Source organism: Equus quagga, chromosome 14 (assembly GCF_021613505.1).
Source record: "Equus quagga isolate Etosha38 chromosome 14, UCLA_HA_Equagga_1.0, whole genome shotgun sequence".
Taxonomy (NCBI): domain Eukaryota; kingdom Metazoa; phylum Chordata; class Mammalia; order Perissodactyla; family Equidae; genus Equus; species Equus quagga.
This window is the reverse complement of record NC_060280.1, coordinates 86107360-86131743: the sequence shown is the minus strand read 5'-3', so window position 1 is coordinate 86131743 and position 24384 is coordinate 86107360. Positions and strand designations below refer to the sequence as shown.

At 41.6% G+C, this 24384-nt stretch overlaps 1 protein-coding gene across 2 annotated transcripts in view; it reads right to left on the bottom strand.

Annotated features, from left to right (window-relative positions):
• Positions 1 to 12214: 12214 nt before the first annotated feature.
• Positions 12215 to 24384, bottom strand: part of LOC124252373 (zinc finger protein 709-like) — a 29756-nt gene continuing 17586 nt past the window's right edge. For both annotated transcript variants that reach the window (XM_046685771.1, XM_046685772.1), the window contains exons 2-4: positions 14975 to 15101; positions 14709 to 14769; positions 12215 to 14328 (exon numbers count right to left, since the gene is read on the bottom strand). In XM_046685771.1, the coding sequence (XP_046541727.1) occupies positions 12750 to 14328; positions 14709 to 14769; positions 14975 to 15101 (1767 nt within the window). In that variant the 3' untranslated portion in view covers positions 12215 to 12749. The remainder of the gene's footprint in view (positions 14329 to 14708; positions 14770 to 14974; positions 15102 to 24384) is intronic.

The following is a 24384-nucleotide window of genomic DNA, read 5'->3' as shown; positions in this document are numbered from 1 at the left end:
GAAACACATCTTAGCACTAAAGAAAAACACAGGCTCAGAGTGAAGGGATGTAGGATGATAATCCAAGCAAATGGCAAAGAAAAGAAAGCAGGTGTTGCCATACTTACATCAGACAAAGAAGACTTCAAGATAAAAAAGACAATGAGGGGCAGTACATAATGTTAAAGGGACATTTAGCCAAGGGGACATAATACTTATGAATACTTATGCACCTAACACAGGAGTGCCAAGGTACATAAAGGAACTATTAACAAGTAAATGGAGAAATTAACAGCAACAAAACTATAATAGAGGACTTCAGCATCCCCACTTACATCAATGGACAGATGAGCCGGACAGAAAGTCAGCAAGGAAATAATGAAATGAAATTAAAAACTAGACCAGAAGGACTTAACATATATATAAACAGTCTATCTGAGAACAGCAGAATGTACATCTTTCTCAAGTGCACATGGAAAAATCTCATAGACCATGTGTTGGGAAAGGCAAACATCAATAAGTTTAAGAAGATTGAAATCACATTAAGCATCTTTTCCTACCATAATGCTATGAAACTCAAAATCAGCTATAAGAAAAAGGTTTGGAAGGTCAGAAATATGTGAAGACTAAACAACATGCTACTGAACAACCATTGGATCAATGAAGAAATCAAAGGAGAAATAAAAATATTGGGAGACAAATGAGAATGAAAGTATATCATACTAATTCTTATGGGATGCAGCAAAAGCAGTAATAAGAGGAAAATTTATAGCAATGTAGGCCCACCTCAACAATCAAGAAAAATCTCAAGTAATCTTAAATTTCACCTATCAAAACTAGAAAAATAAGAACAAACAAAGCCCAAAGTCAGTAGAAGGAGGGAAATAATAAAAACTGGAGCAGAAATTAATGAAATAGATACCAAAGGAGAAAAAAAAAACTGTAGAAAGGATCAATGAATCTAAGAGCTGTTGTTTTGAGAAGATAAAATTGACAAATCCTTAACCAGACTCACTAAGAAAAAGGAGAAGGCCTAAATAAATAAAAGAAATGAAAGAGGAGAAAGTACAATGGGTACCACAGGAATACAAAGGATTCTTAGAGAATTCTATTAAAAACTATACACCTACACATTGGATAACCTAGAAGAAATGGATAAATTCTTATACGAGCTCCTGAAACTGAATCCAGAAGGAATACAGATATTGAATAGACTAATCACAAGTAAGGAGATTGAAACAGTAATCAAAAACCTCCCAAAAACAAAAGTCCAGGATCATATGCTTCTCTGGAGAATTCTACCAAACATTCAAATAAGATTCAATACTTATCCTTCTCAAACTATGCAAAAAATTCAAGAAGATGGAACACTTCCTAACTCATTCTATGAGGCCATCACACTGATCCTGAAACCAGAAAAGCACAACAAAAAGGAAAACTACAGGGCAATATCACCAATGAACATAGATGCAAAAATCCTCAATAAAATATTGGCAAACCAAATATAGCAATACCTTAAAAGGGTCATACACCATTATCAAGTGGAATTTATCCCAGGGACCCAGGGATGGTTCACCATCTTCAAATCAATGTGTTACACTACATTAACAAAATGAGGAATAAAAATAAGATGATCATCTCTTTAGACACAGAAAAAGCATTTGACAATATCCAACATCCATTTCTGATAAAAAGTCAATAAAATGGGTATAGAAGGAAAATACCTCAACATAACTCAGGCCATATATGACAAACCCACAGCCAGGATCATATTCAATGGGGAAAAACTTAAAGCCATCACTCTGAGAACACCTACAAGAGAAGGGTGCTCAAGCTCACCACTCTTATTCACCATAGTATGGGAGGTTTTAGCCAGGACAATTACGCAAGAAAAAGAAATAAGTGGGATCAAAATTGGAGAACAAGTGAAACTCTTACTGTTTGCAAATGACATGATTCTACATGTAGAAAACCCTAAAGAATCCATCAGAAAACGATAAGATATAACAACTACAACAAAGTTGCAGGGTACAAAATCAACTTATAAAAATCAGTTGCATTTCTATACTTTAATAATGAAAAAAGCAGAAGGAGAAGAAGAGAATACAATCCCATTTATAATTGCAATAAAAAGAATAAAACATCTAGGAATAAACTTAACCGAGGAGATGAAAGCCCTATACAGTGAAAAGTATAAGATATTATTGAAAGAAATCAAAGATAACATGAAGAAATGGAATGATTGTCCAAATGGAATGGTTGTCCATGCACACGGATTGGAAGAATAAACATAGTTAAAATGTCCGTATTACTTAAAGCAGTCTACAGATTCACTGCAATCCCACTCAGACTCCCAATGACATTCTTCATGGAGATAGAACAAAGACTCCTAAAATTTATATGGAACAACAAAAGTCCCCAGTCTTCAAGGCCAAACTTAGGCTGGTGGGAAGGCACCAACCAGCAAGGCCACATGTTCCCACTCCCCTACCTAAAACCCCAGAACATCTTCACCCTCCCTTACTTAAAACCCCAGATAACCCCAGGGCCAGCCCGGTGGCACAGCAGTTAAGTGCGCTCTGGCGGCCTGGGGTTCACCAGTTCAGATCCCAGGTGTGGACATGGCACTGTTTGGCAAAAAGCCATGCTGTGGTAGGCGTCCCACGTAGAGGAAGATGGTCATGGATGTTAGCTTGGGGCCAGTCTTCCTCAGCAAAAAGAGGAGGATTGGCAGTAGTTACTTCAGGGCTAATCTTCCTCAAAAAAAAAAAAAAAAAAAAACCCTACATTTTTCCCTTTGAGGAGGTGGATCTGAGTTCCAACTGCCATCTCCTCATCTGGCTGCTTTTCCATAATTTAAAAAAATCTTTCCTGGGGCTGGCTCCGTGGCCAAGTGGGTAAGTTCACGTGCTCTGCTGCAGGCGGCCCAGTGTTGCGTTGGTTCGAATCCTGGGTGTGGACATGGCACTGCTCATCAAGCCATGCTGAGGCAGCATCCCACATGCCACAACTAGAAGGACCCACAATGAAGAATATACAACTGTGTACTGGGGGACTTTGGGGAGAAAAAGGAAAAAACTAAAATCTTTAAAAAAAAAAATCTTTCCTTGCCACAAGCCTGGTGTTTCCAGTTTCTGACCCTCCTACGTGATAGGTAAATGGAACTATATTTGTGTTCAGTAACACGTCTCTCTCACATGTTGAAGTTCTCTTGCCTAAATAAAACAAAGATTCTTTTTGACTCCACACTTTTCTTGACTTCCTCACATTGTATCTGTCAGTCAACTTACATTTTAAAGACCCAAGTGCTAAGTGAAACTAGAATCAAAGGGCTGCAATCTCCAATGGATAAAGGAATCCGAAAACAGAGACACAAATATTTTGAACAGCTTATAGAAGCAGCCTGCTTGTCTACAGTGCAGAGGGAAAACTCACATTCAGAAAGGGACCATATTCCTAGACTTGGGCTAGACTGTCCTGGTTGAGATGTAACCCATGGAGAGGGTCAGTCCCTGGTGAAGGAGGGTGGGGACCCCTGAGCAGCCACAGGAATGCACTCTGCGATCCCCACACACCCTGCCTCTCCTGTGAGCATGGAAGCACTGCCTCCCCCAGGCTCCCACTCTCTCAAGTGAAGAAACTCTCAGCTGGATTCAGTTTAAGCTGCTGACCCACATGAACTCCAAATTCATGAACCCTTTGTCCACAGGACGGAACACCTGATCTTCACAGACTTTCTCACTGTGTACAGATTACACTCTCAGTGCACCTACAGTGTGGGTGCAAAACTCAAACATAACATTTAAATGTCCAGGCCTAAGGAACCACAACCACAGCCTCAGAAAGGGCGTCACTCCCCACCCCATGAGCACGTGCACCCCCAGCTTTCCAGGGCTCTGCAGCTCCTCTCAGGATAAAGGCTCCTTCCATGGGGTGTGAGCAGTAGGACACCTGCAGAGGGAGGCTCCCCAGGAAGGACAACTGGGCCTGCAAGGCCTTCCCTCTGCAGGTTCAAGGGGGCCTTAGCTTGGGTTTTGGACTGTGGGCCTCTGCTCCCCACTGGAGATGCTTTGGAACATCACTCTTATTTAAATGACACAACCAATGTTTGAACCATCCAGCAAAATCACTTCAACTCATCCTTTATGTGGAAAGGAGGGAAGAAAATTGTAAGTCACTTTTATTAGTTCAACCATAAAACCCCAAATTATTCCTTCCAGAAAACAGATGTCAGTTAATTATTTCCATGGAAAGAAATTGGTGAAACACACTTAAACACTTGTGGTCTGCATGTCTAAGCCCTAGAATTTCACTTGAAAACATCCAAAAGGAGATACAGCCCTGAGAAAATTACTACACACCCTCAGGGGAAGAAAGAGTGAAATCAGACTACTTGACAAATGAGGGGCTGGCCCTGTGGCCAAGTGGTTAAGTTCGCGCTTGCCTGTGCCCGCCCAGGGTTTCACTGATTCAGATCCTGGGTTCGGACATGGCACCGCACATCAGGCCACGTTGAGGCGGCATCCCACATACCACAACTAGAACAACCTGCAACTAGGATATACAATTGTGTACCAAGGGGCATTTGGGGAGATAAAGCAGAGAAAAAAAAAAAGATTGGCAACAGTTGTTAGCTCAGGTGCCAATCTTTAAGAAGAATACTTGACAAATGAAATGCAATGAAGAAATTTTTTTTATTTGAAATTCACCTCTTTCTTGCTAGTTTGGAAATATTTTATACTGTCTTTCAAACGCTATTGATGAAATACCTTTTGCCTCTATTGAATAACAGAGGCTTAAGTGAGTAAATCTTTTCAAGGTAACAGACCAAGAGGTAAGCAAGACTGACAGGACAGATCACCTAGGAAAGATTTTCAAGAGGAAGCTCCACCCAAAGGACTTCCCAAGGGTGTCTGTGCCCAGAAAGATCCTGGGGCGGAGGACACAAGGATTTCTTGCAACACAGTTTCAGGTGGTTATTTTTTGCTGTCTTCTCATGGAAAACATCCAGACAAATATAATCTTTAAAAAAGAGTCATCCATGGCTCTGGGGAAAAATGATGAACAGTTAAAATATTGGGTCTGTTTGATGTACCATGGAGGACGCAAAGTTGATGATGCTGTGAATCTGAAAGGGGAAATTAGCTTTGGGCATGTGGGGAGGGATCTGGAAATTTAGGGACTTGTCAGCTCTAGGAAGAGCTAGGCTAGGGGGACAGCGTTGTGGATTTGAGATTCTGCTCCCCAAACTTTTGGAAACATCAGGAAAAAACGGGTGCCCCCGTGGGAGAAAGAAGGCACTGAGGACCCCACAGACCACAGCGCCTCCGCGCACGGACCCCGGAGACCGAGGCCCGACTGTCCTGCGGGCCCTCCCGCGGGCCCCGCACCGTCTGGGACACGCGGGGCTGCGGGCGCACAGCGGCCCAGAGACGCTGCGGCCCAAGTCGCCGCGCGCAGGGACCACAGGACGCCCGGGGTCCGGCTGCCGGCCCCGCCCCCACGCTGCGGCCAGAGGGGCCTGAGGGCCCAGCGGCGCCACCGCGGACTCGGGGCCGCAGAGCCCGGAGGGGACCGCGGGAGGCCGGGCCCGCCCCGCCGCTTCCCACCAGCCCCTCCTGCCGTGTCCTTCCCTCGGGGCCGGACACCATTTCTAGGGCTCCTGGGTCCCTTGAGTCCTTTCTACGACCCCCACGACCAGGGCAGGTCACAGCGTGACATAGGCTGCGGCAGAGCCACCAGGGACCCTTTAGGTCAGGCATCACCCAAACCCAAGCCTAGCGGAGGTGACAAGGGATATCTACGCCAGTGCAGTGCACCGTCCCACCCACCTGCCTCAGCGGAGCCTGGATTGGACAGTTCTCAAAAGGCCACACCCCCTGAAACCAGAGAGCAGGAAGACGCCTGGCTTGGCGGAAGAGCTTCTGCCAGTGGCCCCTAACCTGTCCCCGCCTGGGTCATTTACATTTAAACAGAATGTTTTCCAGGCCTGGGACCACACTGTTGTTTACCCCACCACTTTATGACGCGTGGTTAACAGGTCTGCACACGCACTTCCTGATTCAGTTTCAAGAGCAAGTACAGAGTGGACCAGGCTGGGTGACACGGGAACAAGAGGATCTTATGTCCTCTAAGGGTCAAGGGCTTGGTGTAAGGCTGCGAGGCCACTCATGTCAGCCTGATCCTTGTTTAGAAACACAGACACTTAAACGTGATGTCACAATCTGTGATAAGGGTCTGATTCCATTTTGATCTTCCTTCTTGCCAGTGTTCAGCCTTCCACCCATCCCTGCTCCACCCCGACTCGTTCCATCTTAAGATAAAGAATCTGGGGGCCCTTCGCTCTGGCGAGAAGTAGGAACCCCACAGCCCTAGCTGGGCACAGGGACTCTTCTCACCAACCACAAACTATGAGATATGCTCACCAAATTCTCAAGTTTACATTTTACACTAGAGGGAAATTTATTTTAGATCAATTTTTGCCTGTGAACCTAGAGAAGTTTGAAATGTAAATAGTTATAATATCCCTGAGGCAACTGATTCCTAATTTCACTGACCTAAGAAAACTAAGAAATCCTTATGTAAATGTGGGGTGCACCTGTAAAATTTCCCCCAGCTTTACTGAGGTATAATTGACTATCTATATTTAAAGATTACAACCTGATGGTTTGATATATGTATGCTGTAGAAAGTGGATTAAGCATTCTCATCACAGTCACACACCAAGTGACAACTAACCTAATTAACCTGGAAATTCTAATAAGCCTAAGAGAGGGGATTGCAAAACTGTTTTGTATTGTAATGCTCAATGCATCTATTTACATATGTGGACAGCTTTATTGAGATATAATCCACACACAGTCATGCCCTACATAACACAGTTTGGGTCAACGACTGACCGCATGTACCACAGTGGTTCCATAAGATTAGTACCATAGTACTTATCCATAGTACATAAGCCTAAATTTCCTATTTTTTTTTTCCTATTATTCTGTTGGTGTCATATCTAACATTTTTTGCTAAATCCAAACTTAGGAATATTTTCCTGTGTTTTATATACTTTTGTTGTACTTTTATTCTCACCGTTAGGTCTTTGATCCCTTTTGGTAAATCAGTGTATGTTGTGGGTTTTAAGGGCACAATCTCTTCCTTTTGCCTATGCCTATCCAGTTGGCCCAGCACCAATTTATGAAAAGAATATTCTTTCCTCACTTTCGGGACCTTTGTCAAAGATCAGTTGACCATAAATGTGGGGGTTATTTCTCTAGTCTCAATCTTCCACACATCTCTGTGGCCATCCTTGCATCAGTACCACATGACCTTGGTTACTTTTGCTTAGTATAAAGTTTTGAAATCCAGAAATGTTAGTCATACTACTTTTTCTTTCTCCAGATTGGTTGGACTATTCTGGTTCCCTTGCAATTACATGTAATTTATGAAACAGCTTGCTGATTTCTATAAGGGGTACAGTTTGGGTTATGATCAGTATCGCACCTGAATCTCTAGATCACTGTGTGCAGCAGTGCCATTTCAAAAGTGTTAAGTCCTGAAAACCATGAAAGTGGGATATTTTCCCACTTATTTATACATTTCTTAATTTGTTTTCACCATGCTTTGTAGTTTTCAGAGTACTTTGGGTTTAGTTTATTGTTGTTCTTCTCGTTCCCTTGTTAACTTGGTATCTCTCTTGTTTAATACAGGTGTTTATCGCTGTAATCTCTTACTACGCCTTATGCCGCATACAAGTGTCCTTGTATTTTCTCCCCTGGTGTGTTTGCGCGTCCCTAGAAACTCAATCTTGGATGGTCTGTCTCTTGCAATTCTCTGTTTAACCCACTATTTCTACACTGCAGTTGATATGTGGGAAGGCATTAGGGTGGGAAAATGTTCTCATGCTATGATTAAACCTGTAATGTTTTGATGGTACAGAATCCCTGGACGGTGAACTTCAGAATATGTTCTTAGCGTTTATTCCTCCCCTTTTGTCAGAGAGAAATCCCGAAGAGTCTGGGAGCTGTCTGACTGCTCTTTCCCAATCAGATAAGGTTTTGGAAAATTAATTTCCTTTGAAAGATGGCCTAAGTTACAGAGCACAGAATGCTTTCCGTGTACATCAGAAAGTTTCCCCCCATTTCCTGCATGAAGCATGAGACAATTTTTTCCAGCCTCCACAAGAACCTCCTTGGGCTCCTGATGGAAAAACACAGATTTTGGGATTTCACTAAGACTGGAATCCCTAAAGCTTTTAACTCTCAAGCTAGTCCAATCTGTGTCTCCAGGAAATTCATCGTTAACAGTTTCTGTGTTCCTAGATGTTGCTGGCTCCAGATGTTTCTCCCCCAGGTAAGTGGTAATTCTCCATACTCGCCGGGAGCGTTGGTTTGCCATGTAATTTCAAATCTCTCTTGGATCTAAGAAGAGGAGTTGCTTTTCAGGTGGTTCAGTTTTTTTCTTGCTGTGAAGGTGACATGATCACTCAGAGCTCTTTACACATCAGAACACAAACCACCATTCACTCCTGTTGCTGTATTTTCCCTTGTGAGACTATGCCATTTTCACTCATTAATTCTCCTGCTAGAGCCAGGTGGGTGGTCTCAAAGTTTTTCTTTTGTAACAAATGCATCTAAAAACATTGTATATTGGAATCTCTATATTCAGGTTTATTTTCCTCACCTTATAAGAACTCCCTAACCTGAATACCATTTTCTCACCCAGAAGACACTTTCCATTGGTTATCTTGATTTATCATTGCCCTTTTGGGGGCAGGATTAATATCCTACCTAAAATGGGATTGGATGTCAAGACTGTGTCATCACATGCATCAAGTTAATTGAAATATGTTTATGACTCAAAGGTACTTTCTAAGGAGAGCAGGGCAAGGGTAAGTGCATTGGGGTGGCTTGTGCAAGGGAGAATGGCTTGAACCTTTAAGGTGTCTAGGAGTAGAGGCTGCAAGTTTTCAAGATTTGACCTTCCTACCCATTGGCATAAGAAGAAAATGGGCATGTGTCACCCTTCCTGACTTATTTACCCCTTGTGGGCCAGACAGGTTGAGCAGGTATCTAAAGCCAGCGAAGACAGTGAGGTCAGTGTCTTTATTAAAGTTCACTCCCGAGGCTTATTGACTGAATGATGACACGTCTCATTAAATGAATTTGAATTTCAGTATTAATCGAAAAGTCATGTGAAAAGGACAAGCCATTATAAGTAGGATCACAAAGCCTCCAAAAATCTTTGACTCCAGTCATCCCAGGGTGTTGGAGAGATCCAGGAAAGTGTGGTCAGTGTGGTTCAAGAACTATGTTCAAATATTCTAGTAATCTTATTGTTTACTCTAATTTGCTGGCTCATTTGTTGTGTTCTTGGTGGCACCCTGTCAGAGCAGCCTGCCCACATGCAGCGAGCAGCCCTTTTAGGGAACAGAGCTCTCCCTGGCTGGTTAATAAATAGTCCAAACCCAAGTAGTCAGCAGCCACTATGGCTGCCAGGGGGTTTTCCTTCAGGGGAAACACCTCAAACACTAGCTGTCTGCTTTATGTGTTTTAAGTGTTCTGGACATTTCTTTGTTGGTAGTAATGATGATGCTGAATGACATCATGTGTGCCCAGGTCACTACCAGTGACTCCCATGACGACGAGCATATGAGTGAGAATGATAGGAAAACAGCACATTGGTGTCGGACCCATGGTTTGAGAAAGAGCACCCACGATTAAATATTGACTCACAGGGCACAGACTACAGATGATGTTAGGAGGAAGACCCGGAGTGGGATATGAGAGTGGTGGCTATGGGGCACAATTACAAGAAACCAAAGACCTGTAGGACTGACCATTCTGACAGAAGAGCCTAGTATAGAAAGGCTCTACTTACAACGTGCCCGTAATCCTGATGATCAAAACCAATTAATAAGCCCCACAGTCTGGGGATTGAATGTAACTCCAACAGCAGGAACATCTATTTAGAAGAAAGCAAGGTTTGTCTAAGTAAGCCTTAGCCATCCTAAGAGCGCTGCAGCCTGAGTCACGAGAGGTACAAGCCATTGAATGCCTTTCTCAAGAGCCCAATATTTGAGACATTAGCTGATAATAGCAATAATTTCTAGAGCATGTTGGTGAGTCCTTGATTCTGGCTTCAGGATCATGTATGACAGGAGGAGTAATTTGTCTATAAAAGGTTCTACCGTGGTCTGAGCGTAGCAAGCAGACCCACAGTGGGGGTGAGCAGCCTGACAAAGTCTATCCCATCAGCTGTAGGGACCCCTCCTCCACCTGGACTTAATGTGCATGGATTATATTACCTGTGACACGTGTTTTCCACATCAGTGAAACTGACCGCTGTGTTGGACAGTCACTAAGTTCTTCAGGGTAGAGGAGGGAAGTCTCTGGAATTCCTCCTAGACCGTTAGGTTAGAGGCCTCTTAATGGTTTCATATCACAGGGTCTCATGGACCAAGTTTAACACCATCAAGTCTGAGGAGTCAGTATGTGTCTCAGAAATTCGAGTGCATGTATCACCCTGAGCAATGAAATGAGCCCCTGCAGACTGAGGTTTAATATGTGCAGAGTAAGGAGTGACTCTGATTTGTACCTGGATATTGTTATGCAAGGTATCCCAGAGTTCTTCATGGCAAAGGGGGCAACCTTGGATAAGGAGGTGGTGCTATTGGTGGGATGAGACAGCTAGATCATTAGCAAAGGCCACAAATCTTTTATAAAAATATGCAGATTAGTTTGATTCTTGCCCAGGGAATTCTCTGTTGCTGGCGTGATTACCTGGAGTTTGACTAATCAAAATGATCTAATCCATGATCAGGGCTGGCCTGTTTCATCTGGGGAAAGAACACAGCAACTCTGCAGTAGACCCCATCAGGTGTGGTGGTGCACACTGTGCATAAAGTGTATAAACTGCCTGGTCATTCATGTGCTCCCAAGTCACTCCTGAAATGGCCAATGTGTCTAATCAGAGAAGAGGGGAACACACTTCCTCCTGTAGGGGTGATATGCCAGAAGCGCCATTTTTGTCTCTATGCTGTAAGTACCCATCTCTTCAATGAGGAGCCCTCTGGTTAACAAGCCCAAGGGGTCCTGCATTTATGACTGCAGGCAAAATGGGAAGCTGGCTGTGGAGGATCATCAACTCAGGCCCTGGGAGGGCCTGTATTTACAAAAGGCTCTGTCGTTACCTTCTTGGCATCTCTAACTGTGTGGCACTGGATGAGGAGAATGGTTTCTGGTAGAAGGATGCCTTGGGCAATTCATGGCCACCGTGGAAGGTTTGGAGACTCTTAGATGCATAACAGGAGGCTGGCAAAGCCTTTTTCAGAAAGGGGTATGTGGAAGGAGATGCTAATAAATTGACTTATTTTGATAAATTCTACAGCCATTTATTTCTCTGCTCAAGGTCACTCAGTTTAAGTATTGTTGAATAAGCAAGCAAACAGATCTGACAAATATGGAATGTTCCTGGTTGCTGTGGCTGACAGAATGTGCCCATGACAAGGGTTCTACCACTGCTCCTGTGACCCTCTCAGCTCATAGGCCCCTGGCATTGTCTTGTGGAAATTTTCCACAGTGGGATCTGCATGGATTTCTGAAGATGTTTCCAATACTCAGGAATGCGTAGGCTTCAGCTGTGAAATGAAGAGCAGGAAATGCTCTATGGATAGTAATGGAAAGACAATGCTGATGACATGAATGAGGATGTCCCCGGACAGATCCTACGTAGGAGACACATCTTGTTTCATTACTACAGTATTTCTACAGATCTGTCCACAGAACCTGATTTAAACTCAAGATTCTGGGAGCCCTCTCACTTCACTCCTGTTATGAGTATGAGCAGAGGGCAGGTGCAACCCTCGGGAGTGTTTTCTCAATTAAGACAGCGTTGCAAGAATGCCTGTTGAAGAATGAATTCTTCTTTTTAATACTTCAATTCTTCCTAATAGGGGTCCTGCAGTACTAGAAAGAAGTGTTGAATGCATAAAAATCAAGGATCAGTAGAGTTCACGCCAGGGTTTGCCAGTTCAGATCTTGGGCATGGACCTACACACAGCTCATCAAGCCACACTGAGGCAGCGTCCCACATAGAAGAACTAGAAGGATGTAGAGCTAGGATATACAACTATGTTCTGGGGCTTCAGGGAGAAAATAAAACAGAGGAAAATTGGCAACAGATGCTAGCTCAAGGCCAATCTTCCTCACCCAAAAGCATACCTTAAAAAAAAAGACATCCACAATCCAATGTTGCACTTTAAGAAAGAGGCTTGCTAAACACCGTATATTTACAAATTTATAACAACTCTTTCATGTTGAAAGTTTTCTAGAACATTATACACAAGTTAATTTACATCAAGCTTTTTCATATTTCTTACATTTATATATATTTTTTGGTGAGAGTTTCACATAGAAAGATGTAGGCGAATTGAAGTCTTTCCCATACTGTTTACCTTCAAGAAGTTTTTATCAAGTAACTCCTTTTATCCCTTCAGAAAGAACTCAGATGACAAGGGTCCCACATTCATTACATATATATGTTTTTTTCTCTATTGTGCGTTGTTGCATATCTTCAAATTTTCCATGAGAAATAAAAGCTTTCCTTCTTTCCTGACAGTCATAGGGTTTCTCTCCAGTGTGAGTTCTTTCATATCTTCAAAGAGAACTGGGAAAATTAAACACTTTACTACATTTTTCGCATTCATACAGTTTCTTTCCAGTATGATTTCTTTTATGAATTTGGAAACCTTGATGAGAACTGAAGGCTTTTCCATATTCTTAACATGCATAGGGCTTCTCTCTAGAGTGACTTCTTTCATGTCTTTGAAGGAATCTGGGATAAATGAATCCTTTCTCACATTCGTTACATTTATAGGGTTTCTCTCCAGTGTGAAGCATCATATGTGATCGAAGGCTGGAGCGAGCGGTAAAGGCTTTCCCACATTCCTTACATTCATAGGGTTTCTCTCCAGTATGAATTCTTTCATGTTCTCGAAGATAGCTAGAAGAAGTGAATGCTTTACTGCATTTTTGACATTCATAGGGTTTCTCTCCAGTATGAGTTCTTTCATGTTTTCGAAGAGAACTGGTACAACTGAAGGCTTTACTGCATTCTTTACATTCATAGGGTTTCTCTCCAGTGTGACTCCTTTCATGTCTTTGAAGTGAACTGGGAGTAATGAATGCTTTCTCACACTCCTTACATTTATAAGGTCCATCTCCAGTGTGAAAGATCATGTGTGATCGAAGGTTTGAGGGAGCTATAAAGGTTTTCCCACATTCCTTACACTCATAGGGTTTCTCTCCAGTGTGAGTTCTTTCATGTATTTGAAGAGAACTAGGACAAGTGAATGTTTTATTGCAGTCTTTACATTCATAGGATTTCTCTCTTGTGTGACTTTTTTCATGTATTTGGAAAAGTTTAAGAGAAATAATAGCCTTACCGCATTCCTTACATACATAGGGTGTCCCTCCTGTGTGAGTTCTTTTGTGTTTTTTCAAGTTAGTGTACAAACTGAAGGCTTTCCCACATTCTTTACATTCATAGGGTTTCTCTCCAGTGTGACTCCTTTCATGTATTTGAAATAAACTGGGATAAATGAATACTTTCTCACACTCCTTACATTTATAAGGTCCATCTCCAGTGTGAGTGATCATGTGTACTCGAAGGTTTGTGAGAGCAATAAAGGCTTTCCCACATTCCTTACATTTATAGGGTCTCTCTCCAGTATGAGTTCTTTCATGCATTCGAAGTGTACTGGGATGAGTGAATGCTTTACTACAATGTTTACATTCATAGGGTTTCTCTCCAGTGTGTCTCCTTTCATGTATTTGAATTGCACTGGACGAAATGAATGCCTTCTCACATGCCTTACATTTATAAGGTCCATCTCCAGTGTGAAAGATCATATGTGATCGAAGGCTTGAGGGAGCTGTAAAGGCTTTCCCACATTCCTTACATTCATAGGGTTTCTCTCCAGTATGAATTCTTTCATGGACTCGAAGAGAACTGGAAGAAGTGAATGCTTTACTGCATTTTTGACATTTATATGGTTTCTCTCCACTATAGGTACTTTCATATATTTGAAGAGAACTGGGAAAAGGGAGGGCTTTCTCACATTCCTTACGTACATATGGCTTCTCTGCATATTTTTGATAATCATATGGTTTGTGTTCAGTGTGACATCTAACTTGCCTTTCAATGGATGAACGATGCATGACTTTTCCACATGCACTGCATTCACATGGTTCTGCTCCTGTAGTTTTCTTGTTCACGTTGAGATTTGGAATAAGGCTGAAATTTTCTCCACATTGACTACCCTCTTCACTTTGAGAGAATCTCTTTACCATAGGACTTCTGTAAAAAGTGAGATGCACATTATTAATGATTTCTTTATTAATAATTTTATTTATGTTATATTTATTATAATTTATAGGAAAAGTTTAGGTTTTCTGCCTGTCTGAATTCTTGGAAATTGAATATACTAAACGCTCTGGGAGAGGACTTCCCCCTTCCTGTTATCCAAACAGTGATATTCACATAGAGGGTTTATTAATCCTGTTTCCAAGTGAACCATTTTGTAAAAGCTGACATCTACCTCATTTTTCAGAAAGTGAAAATTTTCTAAGAAAAGGTAAATTTGAATTAAGTATTCTTTGTTTTGTTTGCTTTTTTAAAATTTCATAATATAACAAGATGCTCATGTGAGACTGCTTTCTATTGTGAATGTGACTCACCTTTTCTTTCTACCCTGGTTTTTGGACTGATCCTCAATATCATGATCTGCCCATGTTTTCCCTGAAATGAAGACACAGAAATTTGATTTAAAAGTATTAGAAATTATAGAAAAATTTTTAGATTCTAAGACCATGATAAGCTATGACAATTTCTAGTTTATTTACCAACATCTCCCCTTTCCATATTCTCCATCTTGGAACAATGTTGATGGGGAGGAAACATTTGTTCTCTCAGTGATGACATGAAGGAATGTCCTCATTCTTACCTACTGAGGCCAGGATCCTGAAGGTTTCCCACATCACATCTCTGTAGAGTTTCTTCTGTGAAGGATCCAGTAAAGCCCACTCCTCTGGGGTGAAGCTCACAGCAATGTCCTCAATGGCCACTGAGTCCTAAAACATCACAATTTTTTTTATAGTAGGATGCGTAAGACTGACAGCACTGATCGGGATCTATACTCCATTGTAGGAAGATTACTTATAATTCTGTCATCTCAAAACACTTATTACTCTAATGTGATCATCAAGAACTCACTGTTTTTATGTAGACATTTCCTCATCAATTTAACAGCATCATGAGCACATGAAAATTATTTATACATTTTTAGTGTGATCAAATTTCATCATATTTCTCTGTAATGGCATGATCCAGAGCATGTTGGGCAATGACAGAAATGCTATACAGTGAAATAAATATCATTATCAGACAAAAAGAATAAACACATCCATTAAGCCTAGGCGAAACCTCTATTACAGAAGGTTTATAATACACATAATGGGAATACCTGAAGGAAAAGAAAGAGAGAAACAAGTGAAGAAATAATCAACAAAATATTTTAAAATTAACGAGAGCTGGCAAACTGTACATCCAGGAATCTTAGAGAACACTAAACATGATAAACTACAAAAGCGTACACCCAAGGATATAATATTCAAACTAGAGAAAAATCAGAGAACACATGTAAAAATGCCAGAGAAAAAACACACTTTAGGTATAAAGAAACAAAGATGTGAATGAAATTGGATTTATTTTCAAAAATCAGGCAAGCACGAACAGAGTTGAGTGAAATATTTAAAGTGTTGATAATAAAAAACCACTCTCCTGGAATTCTCTGTAGAGCAAACTTATCTTCCAAAAATAATAGAGAAAGAAGGACTTTTTGAGACAAAATGGAGGAAATTTGTTATGAGTACATGTACTTTGAATGAAATTATCAAAAATTTATCAGAAAGAATGTAAATGATAAAGGTAGAGGATTAGCACAGAAAAAAATGAAGGTAAAATATATTTTATATTTCCTATAATTAATATAACAGATGACACTTTGTTTAAAATAATATTAGCAACAATTTATTTGGTAATGAAAACCTCATCGCCAAGTGAAATAAATGACAGCAATGTGACAAGACACAGGGAGGGGAAATTGGGAACAGTGTGTTGAGTTATTTGCACACAGAGAAGTGGTACAGTTCTGTTTGCAGAGGAGGTGGGGTAGTTGTAAATGTGTACTGAAAACTGAAGGGCAACCACTAAAAGAGTGTTTTTAAAATCATGTAATTGGTATGCTAAGAGAGAAGAAAAAAATAAGATAAAATTTTCAATTTCAGCCAGAGAAGATGGAAAAACTGTTTAAGACAAAAAAGAAATAACAAGCACAAGACATAAAATACAGTAAAAGAAGTGGTATATATTAATCCAGCTTATCAATAATCACTTTAATCATAAATGGTCTCGATACAATTGAAAGATATAGCAATATCACATTTAAAAAAAAACAAACTGAGTTATATATTGTCTGTAAGAATCCCACATTCAATATAAAGATACAGATAGATGAAGGGTAAAGGGATGGAGAAAAATATACCATGTTAACACTAATCAAAAGAAAGCTGCCATAGGTATATGAATTGTAGACAATGCAAATTCCAAACCAAGGAAAATTCAGAGATAAAGAAGGGCATTAGATCTGGATAAAGGGGTCTATTCTCCCAGAAGGCACAGCAATCCCTCATGTGTGCCTCCATAACAACAGAGGGGCAAAATACATGAAGCAAGAAATGATAGAATGCAAGGAAAAATAGATGAATCCAGTACAACAGTAGTAGAAGTCAACACCCTCTTATCATGAATTATAAATTCCAGTAGGTGAAAACTGAGGAAGGACAGAGGTGAACTGAACAGCATTGTGAAACAACTGGATTTCATTGTAATCTATGGAATATTTCATACAAGAACAGCAGATATATACATTCTTCTCAAGTTCTCAAGATTATACATTCTTCTCGAGTTCACCTGGAACATTCACCAAGACAAACCACATTCTAGGACATAGAGCACACCTTAACAAATTTGAAAGAACAGAAATCATAAAAAGATACTCTCACACCACTCAGGCATTGATCTAGAGTCAATAACAGCAAGATAGCTGGAAAACCCCCAAATACGTGAAGATTCAACAACACATTACTAAATAATACATAGGATCAAAGAAGTCTCAAGTGAAATGAAAAAATAGTTTGAACCAAATGAAATGAAAACACAACACACCAAAGGTTCTTGGATGCACTAAAGCAGGGCCCGGAGGGAAATTATGCAACTGAACAAATACAATGGAAAACCAAAGGTCTGTAATCAATAATGTAAGCATCTGCCCTAGGAAACAATAAAAAGAGAGCAGATTAAACCCAAAGTAAGCACAATAATAGAAATAATATAACTTAGAAATCAACGTCACTGTGGGAAGTCAATGGTAAAAATTAAAACAAAAAGTGCTGGTTGTTTGACAAGACTAAGATAAACACCTGGTTAAGATAACAAAGAAAAGGGGGAAAACAGAAATTACTAATATCAGAAAGGAAAGGAGAGGGAAATGAAAATTAAAAAGGATTTGATAAAATCCAACATCCATTTATGATAAAAAAAAAAAAACTAGTAATAGAGGGGAACTTGTACTTCTTGAGAAGGAACAGCTCTATGAATCCTGTACTTAAGTTCATAACTTTTGTTTCATATGGCATGAATGTCTCTGTGAAACATCTCTAAGAATTCACAGCAATAGAATTAACTCCTGGAATTAATGAGATTATAGGAAAGTTGAGGGATATGTGAGTCAACGCTTTCCCTATAGACCCACACAAATATAGTCAAATGATCTTTGACAAAGAAAGAAAGGCAATTCGAATGAAAAATAAAGTCTTTTAAACAAATAGGAGTGGAAATATTGGATATCCACATGTAAACGCACACACACAAATGTAGTCACAGGTCTTACGTATTTCAAAAATTAAGTCAAAACACATCACAAATCTAAAATGTAAAGCGCCAAGGAAATAAACTCCTAGAAGATAACATAAGAAAATCTAGATGACATTGGGCTTGGGGATGAATTTTTAGATACAAAACCAAAAAGCAAAGTCCACAAAAGAAAAAACCAAAAATATTACTTCATTAAAATGAAATAACTCCTGCTCTGCGAAAGAGTGTTAAGAGAATAAAAACATAATTCTCCGAGTAAGAGAAAAATCTTTGTCAAACACTTACTGGTTAAATGACTGGTTCAGAAATATCGAAAGAACTCAACAGTCAGAAGACAAACCAACCAATTAAAAAATGAGCAAAAGATCTGAACAGATAGCTCACCAAAGAAGACATAAATGGGAAAAAAGCAAGATGAAAACATGTTCTATATCAAATGTCATTGGGAAATTGCAAACGAAACAACAATGAGGTATCATTAAACATTTATTTAATGGGTAAAACTCAAATCATTCAGTACACCAAACACTGGTGAAGATGCAAAGCTACAGGTAATCTTCAGTCATTGCTAGTGTAAATGGAATTTGGTACGCCCACAATGAAAGACAGAAACTTTCTTTGAAAACAAAATACAGTGTCGCTGCATAGAGTAACATCCAGCAAGATGTCTCCTTGGTATTTTTCCTAATGAATTGAAAACTTCATCTTCACTCAAAATCTACACATCAATCCTTATAGGTGCTTTATTCATATTTGGCAATTGTTAGAGTTTTAATAAGATGTTCTTCAATAGTTGAATAGACAAATACAATCAGTGGAATATCCATACAATGAAATACTGTTCAGTGATAAAAAGAAATGAGGTATCAAGCCATGAAAACATATGGAGGAATATTAAAAGTCTATTGCTAAGTAAAGAAGTCAATGGGACAAGGCTATGTAGTGCATGATTCCAAGTATATGACATTCCAGAAAAGACAAAAGCATGAGCCAGTAGAAAGATCTTTGGTTGTGAAGGATTTGGGGGTTGGGGAAGGGATGAATCACAGATGGAGCAGAGAGGAGTTTTAGGGAAGTGAAACTACACTATGTGATACAGAAATGATGGCTCCATGTCATTATACATTTACCAGAACCCATACATTGTATAACACAGAGTCAATACTAATGTGCACTGTCCACTGTAATGCGTCAATATGGGTTTGCAAATTGTAAGATATGGACCACAGGTATACAAAATGTGAAAAATGGCACAAACTGTGTGGATGCAGAGAGAAGGGTTATGTGGAAACTGTAAATTCTGATCAATTTTTCTGTAAACCTAAAACTGCTCTAAAAAAAAATGAAGCCTTTCCAAAAAACAACAACAACAACATGAAGATGGACTCATTACAATTCACTCCTAATGACTGAAACAAGACATCTCTCATTCAACTGATTTCAACACATTTCAATAAGCCAGTGTGGTGCTCTACGAGCCTGAGACCCATAAGGGAGGGGAAACTTCCATGAAATGCCTTGTTGGAGAGCACAGCACTGTATCCTCTGAGAAGTGCCATGGTCACTCCCAGTAGTGTCAGAACTCCAAGGTGGATATTGAGTGTCCTGGTGAGTCCTCGTATTGTAGACCTAGTAATGTACAGACGAGGGTTACCTTCATTCCTATTTTGAGTATCTCTGAGTCAAGAGATTCCCAGAGATTTTTTTTCTTTTTTTTTACCGCAAAGGGGCATCTCTTACAGAATCATGCAAGAGTTTGTGAACATATGCAGATGAGGCCAATTTGGCCAGTAGTAAGATGACCACTTGAAGTTTCCTTAGGTCTAGTGATCCTTGGGTTGGATTTTTCATCAGGGATGTCCCAATTAAGGGATGAAGAGCAGCAACTCTCCACTGAGCTCCAGCACATACAAATGGGTATTGTCCTTAAAGATTGCACTCCCCAGTGCTGTGCATTCAGTTAATCCCAAGGAACTACCCAGGGAACCAAGGTGGCTGGGAGAGGGGTGGCCTCCTCCATCACCATAGCTTCTTTCAATGAACTGAAGAAAGGCCATGCCTCTCCTACAGGTGGCATAAGTGGAAGGGCCAATGTTGGGCTCCATCATATCACAAGTAGGTGTCAGTAGCCGTGCTGAACAGGCAGGTAGTTGTTTCCAGGGCCAAAGGCCTAATGGGTACCTTGGTAGAAGGTCAGTTACTCAATGCTTATGACAGCCTATTCCAAGAGATCTCAGTACCTGGTGACAATAGCAGCTCTAATGGCATATAGTGTAGAGAGTAGGGAAATTTCTTCATGAGAAGCCAATGGACAACTTAAGGCCTTCCTCCATAGAGCCTCAAATCACTGCCATCAGGGTCAGAGGCCTCCTCAGTGACAACTGGTTGGATAGAGTTTAAGGAGCCTAAGCTTATGTCAGGCTTGAACTAACCCCTTTGCTGTGTCAAATTCAGACTATGGGTGTTGCCCACTATAACACAGAGAGTCAGGATCTTTGTTGCAATAGATATAGGGGTGGCAGCAGAGTTACTTGGGGGTCCTGGTGAGCCCTCTGTAATCTCACTACCTACTGGCTGCATTTTCCTGCCTCTCTCTGAAATAACTGCTATTTAAGGAGTGACCATCTGATGGGCTCACCTCATTAACAGGGTATAATCATCCTTGTAACCCGAGATGTCCCCTAATGTTGAGGCAACACCAACCTCACTCTCAAGTTCACTCTAAACACACAGAGGGATTCCACTGAAGATGCTGGACCCAGGAGCAATTAAGGAGGGCCCCATCCTCATACTCCTGCTCTCAAAGGACAAGGAATTATCAAACCTGTCAACTCAGAGTCCTCTGTGTATAGAACCCAGGCTTGGTGGGGTCAACAGTGCAGCATAGGGCAGCACAGCGCCCAGGAGGAGCTGCCCAGCAAGCAGCAGCCCACAGTGCAGGAGCCTCCAGGCTTTCTCATCAGCCTGTCCAGGGAAGAAGGCCCAGGGGGGAAAAGGGAGGGTGAGGCTTAAGTTGTCAGTAGTCAAACATTGAACATGTACACCCTGGCCACTCATTACAAGAGTATACAGCGGTAAGAGAAATAGGCATTCACAGTGGTGTGTTTCTATATAAAGAAACGCTAACAGGCTGATGAAGCAGTGAGCAACACTGGTCACATGAGGGAGGCTGGAGTCAGAGCAGAGGAGCGGGGCAGGACGTGCAGGCGGGGAGTCGTCTTAAGTGAGTCTCCTCTCAGGAATTTTTTAAACCTTCCCACACACTATTTATTTAAAATAAGGAGATGGATTTATCTACACCATATTTTCCTACACTTGATCATTAGTTTTAATTAACCTTTGCCTTTTAAAATTAATTTAACCTTTGTACATAGAAAATCACTCCAAGATTTAATCCTTTAAACACTACTGGATATAAAACTATAAATGATTTTAAAAACCTTACTAATTCCTTTCTAACAAAAAGGACAAAGGGCATTATAGTTTGTCCTTCCAATATATTTCACACTGGGGATATTTTCAGGAAGCGGTAGCATATTATAATACATCAGTGGTTTGCAATTAAGCACTGAAATAACTAGGAATCCCAAACATTTACATAAGCTTTGACCTATTTCCTCTTTTCAATAAAAATAGAAATTCAAGGGCTTTATCCTCAATTTCATTAAAAGAAGAATTCATTTGCCTTAGGAATAGTATAGCCTTTTAAATGTCAAAGTTCTCTAGGGACATGGACACAAAAAACTGACCAAAAAGTGGAAAAAGCACCTGAGAACTTAAGTAAACCCATCTCACATCACGAGGTTCTCTCGCCTGAATGGAACAAAAATTCTATTTGGCTCCACAATTTTCTTGCCTTACTCACATCCTATCTCACAATCAACTTACATTTTAAAACCCCAAGTGCTAATGGAGACTAGAATCAAAGGGCTGCAACCTTCAATTGATAAAGCAATCCAAGATATAAATAAGAAAATTCAAATCAGTACACAGAAGCAGCCTGCTTGCCTAGAGTTCAGAAGGAAACATATTCTGAAACTTGCAGTCTAGACTCTCCCAATTGAGATGTAAGCCCTACAGTGCTTTGTCCCTGGTGAAGGGGGTTAGAGACCCCTGAGCAGCCACAGGAATGGACTCTGGGAGCCCCACGCACCCTCCCTCTCCTGTGAGCATGGAGGCACTGCCTCCCCCAGGCTCCCATCCTCACAAGTGAGGAAACTCTCAGCCGCATTCAGTTTAAGCTTCTGACCCACATGAACTCCAAATTCATGAACCCTTTGTCCACAGGACAGAACACCTGATCTTCACAGACTTCCTCACTGTGCACAGATTACACTCTCAGTGCACCTACAGTGTGGGTGCAAAACTCAAACAATGTCTAAAATGTCCAGGCCTAAGGAACCACAACCACAGCCTCAGAAAGGGCATCACTCCCCACCCCATGAGCACGTGCGCCCCCAGCTTTCCAGGGCTCTGCAGCTCCTCTCAGGATAAAGGCTCCTTCCATGGGGCTGTGAGCAGTAGGACACCTGCAGGGGAGGCTCCCCAGGAAGGACAACCGGGTCTTCAAGTCCTTCCCTCTGCAGGCCCAGGGGGGCCTTAGCTTGGGTCACTGTCCACAGGCTCTGCCCCCACCGGAGATGCTTTGGAACATCATTGTTATTTAAAATGACAGAAACCTAGTGTTTAGAATAATCCAGCAAAATCACTTAAATCCAGCCTTTCATTGGAAAAAAGGTAAAATTATAAGGCAAATTTAGTAACTCAACTAGAAAATCCTAAATAGCTATTCCTTTCAGGAAAAAACGGTCAGTTTATTATTTCCTTGGCAAGAAATCACACGAACGCTTGTGCTCTGCATGTCTAAGTTCTGGAATTTCATTAGAAACATCCAAACGTAAAGAACAGACCTCAGAAACTAACTACACATGTTCAGTGAAAGAAAGCATAAAATAAGTATTCTTAATAAATGGAATGAAATATGAGAATATTTTATTTTTTCTGAAATCCACCTCTTTGTTGCCTGTTTGGAACTATTTTATATTGTCTTCCAAGCTGTATGCATTAAGTATATTTACCCTTAATGAAAAATGGAGACTTAAATAAGTGAATAAACCTTTTGTTATGTCACAAATCTAGGGAGGGGTTGTGTCAACAGGACGGATCACCCAGGAAAGTTTCTGGAGAGGAAGCTCCAACTAAAGGACTTCCCATAGGATGTCTGGGCCCAGAAAGATCCTGGGGGAGACGCACAGGGATTTCACGCAATGTAGTTCCAGGTGGTTATTCCCTGCTTTCCTCTCATGCAACATATCCACTGACAAATATGATCTTTAAAAAAGATCAATCCACTGCTCTGGGGAATAATGATAAAGTGAAAATATTGGATCTGTTTGATGCACCACGGAGGACGAATAGTTGATAAAGATGCTGTGAATCCCAGGAGCAGGTGACTTTGGGAATGTGGGGAGGGATCTGGAAATTTAGAGACTTATTGGCAGTCCTAGGAAGAGCCGGGCTGGGGGACAGGGTGTGGATTTGAGACCCTGCTCCCCAAACATGTTGAAGACTCAGGAGAAAACGGGTCCCTTCTGAGGAGAAAGGAGGCCCTGGGGACCCACAGACCACAACCCCTGCGCGCACGGACCCCGGAGACCCAGGCCCGACTGTCCTGCGGGCCCTCCCGCGCGCCCCGCACCGTCTGGGACACGCGGGGCTGCGGGCGCACAGCGGCCCAGAGACGCTCCCGCCCAAGTCGCCGCGCGCAGGGACCACAGGACGCCCGGGGCCCGGCTGCCGGCCCCGCCCCACCGCTTCCGACCAGCCCCTCCTCCCGCATCCTCCCCCCGGGGCCGCACACTCACCATTTCTAAGCTTCCAGGGTCCCACAGCGTCCTTACTACGATTTGGTACAGGTCACAGCACGACAGAGCCGGCGAGCCGGCGACATAACACCGTGGTGCCTTTAACGGCAGAAGACAGGCATCCCGAGCGGCTGGAGCAGCAGCAACTTCCCGGTGGTTGGGGGGATTTGTCCGGTCCACCTGCCCCGGCGCCACCTCTGATTGGACGGTTCACAAGACCTTGCCCTCTCCTGCCTGAGTGACAGCCCCCTGAAGTTACGTTACTGAACCTAATGCCAGCAAGAACGTGTCATCTCCAGGGACAATTGTATTCAAAAGCAGTGCCGGGAGGGTACTCCTGGAACTGTGATCCTTCTTTACAAACACAAGTAAAAGTCACCTCGCCACGTGCAATAATTAGTCTCTCTCCATTTTGATCTTTGTTAACAACTGGGGTCTGACATACTTTTGCCAAAGAGGTACACAGGCACGGACAGCAGGTATACATTAGGTGGGCATCCTTCCAACACTTCAATCAGATTCAGAAAAAGAGCAAGGCAAGCAAAAACAAGCCATT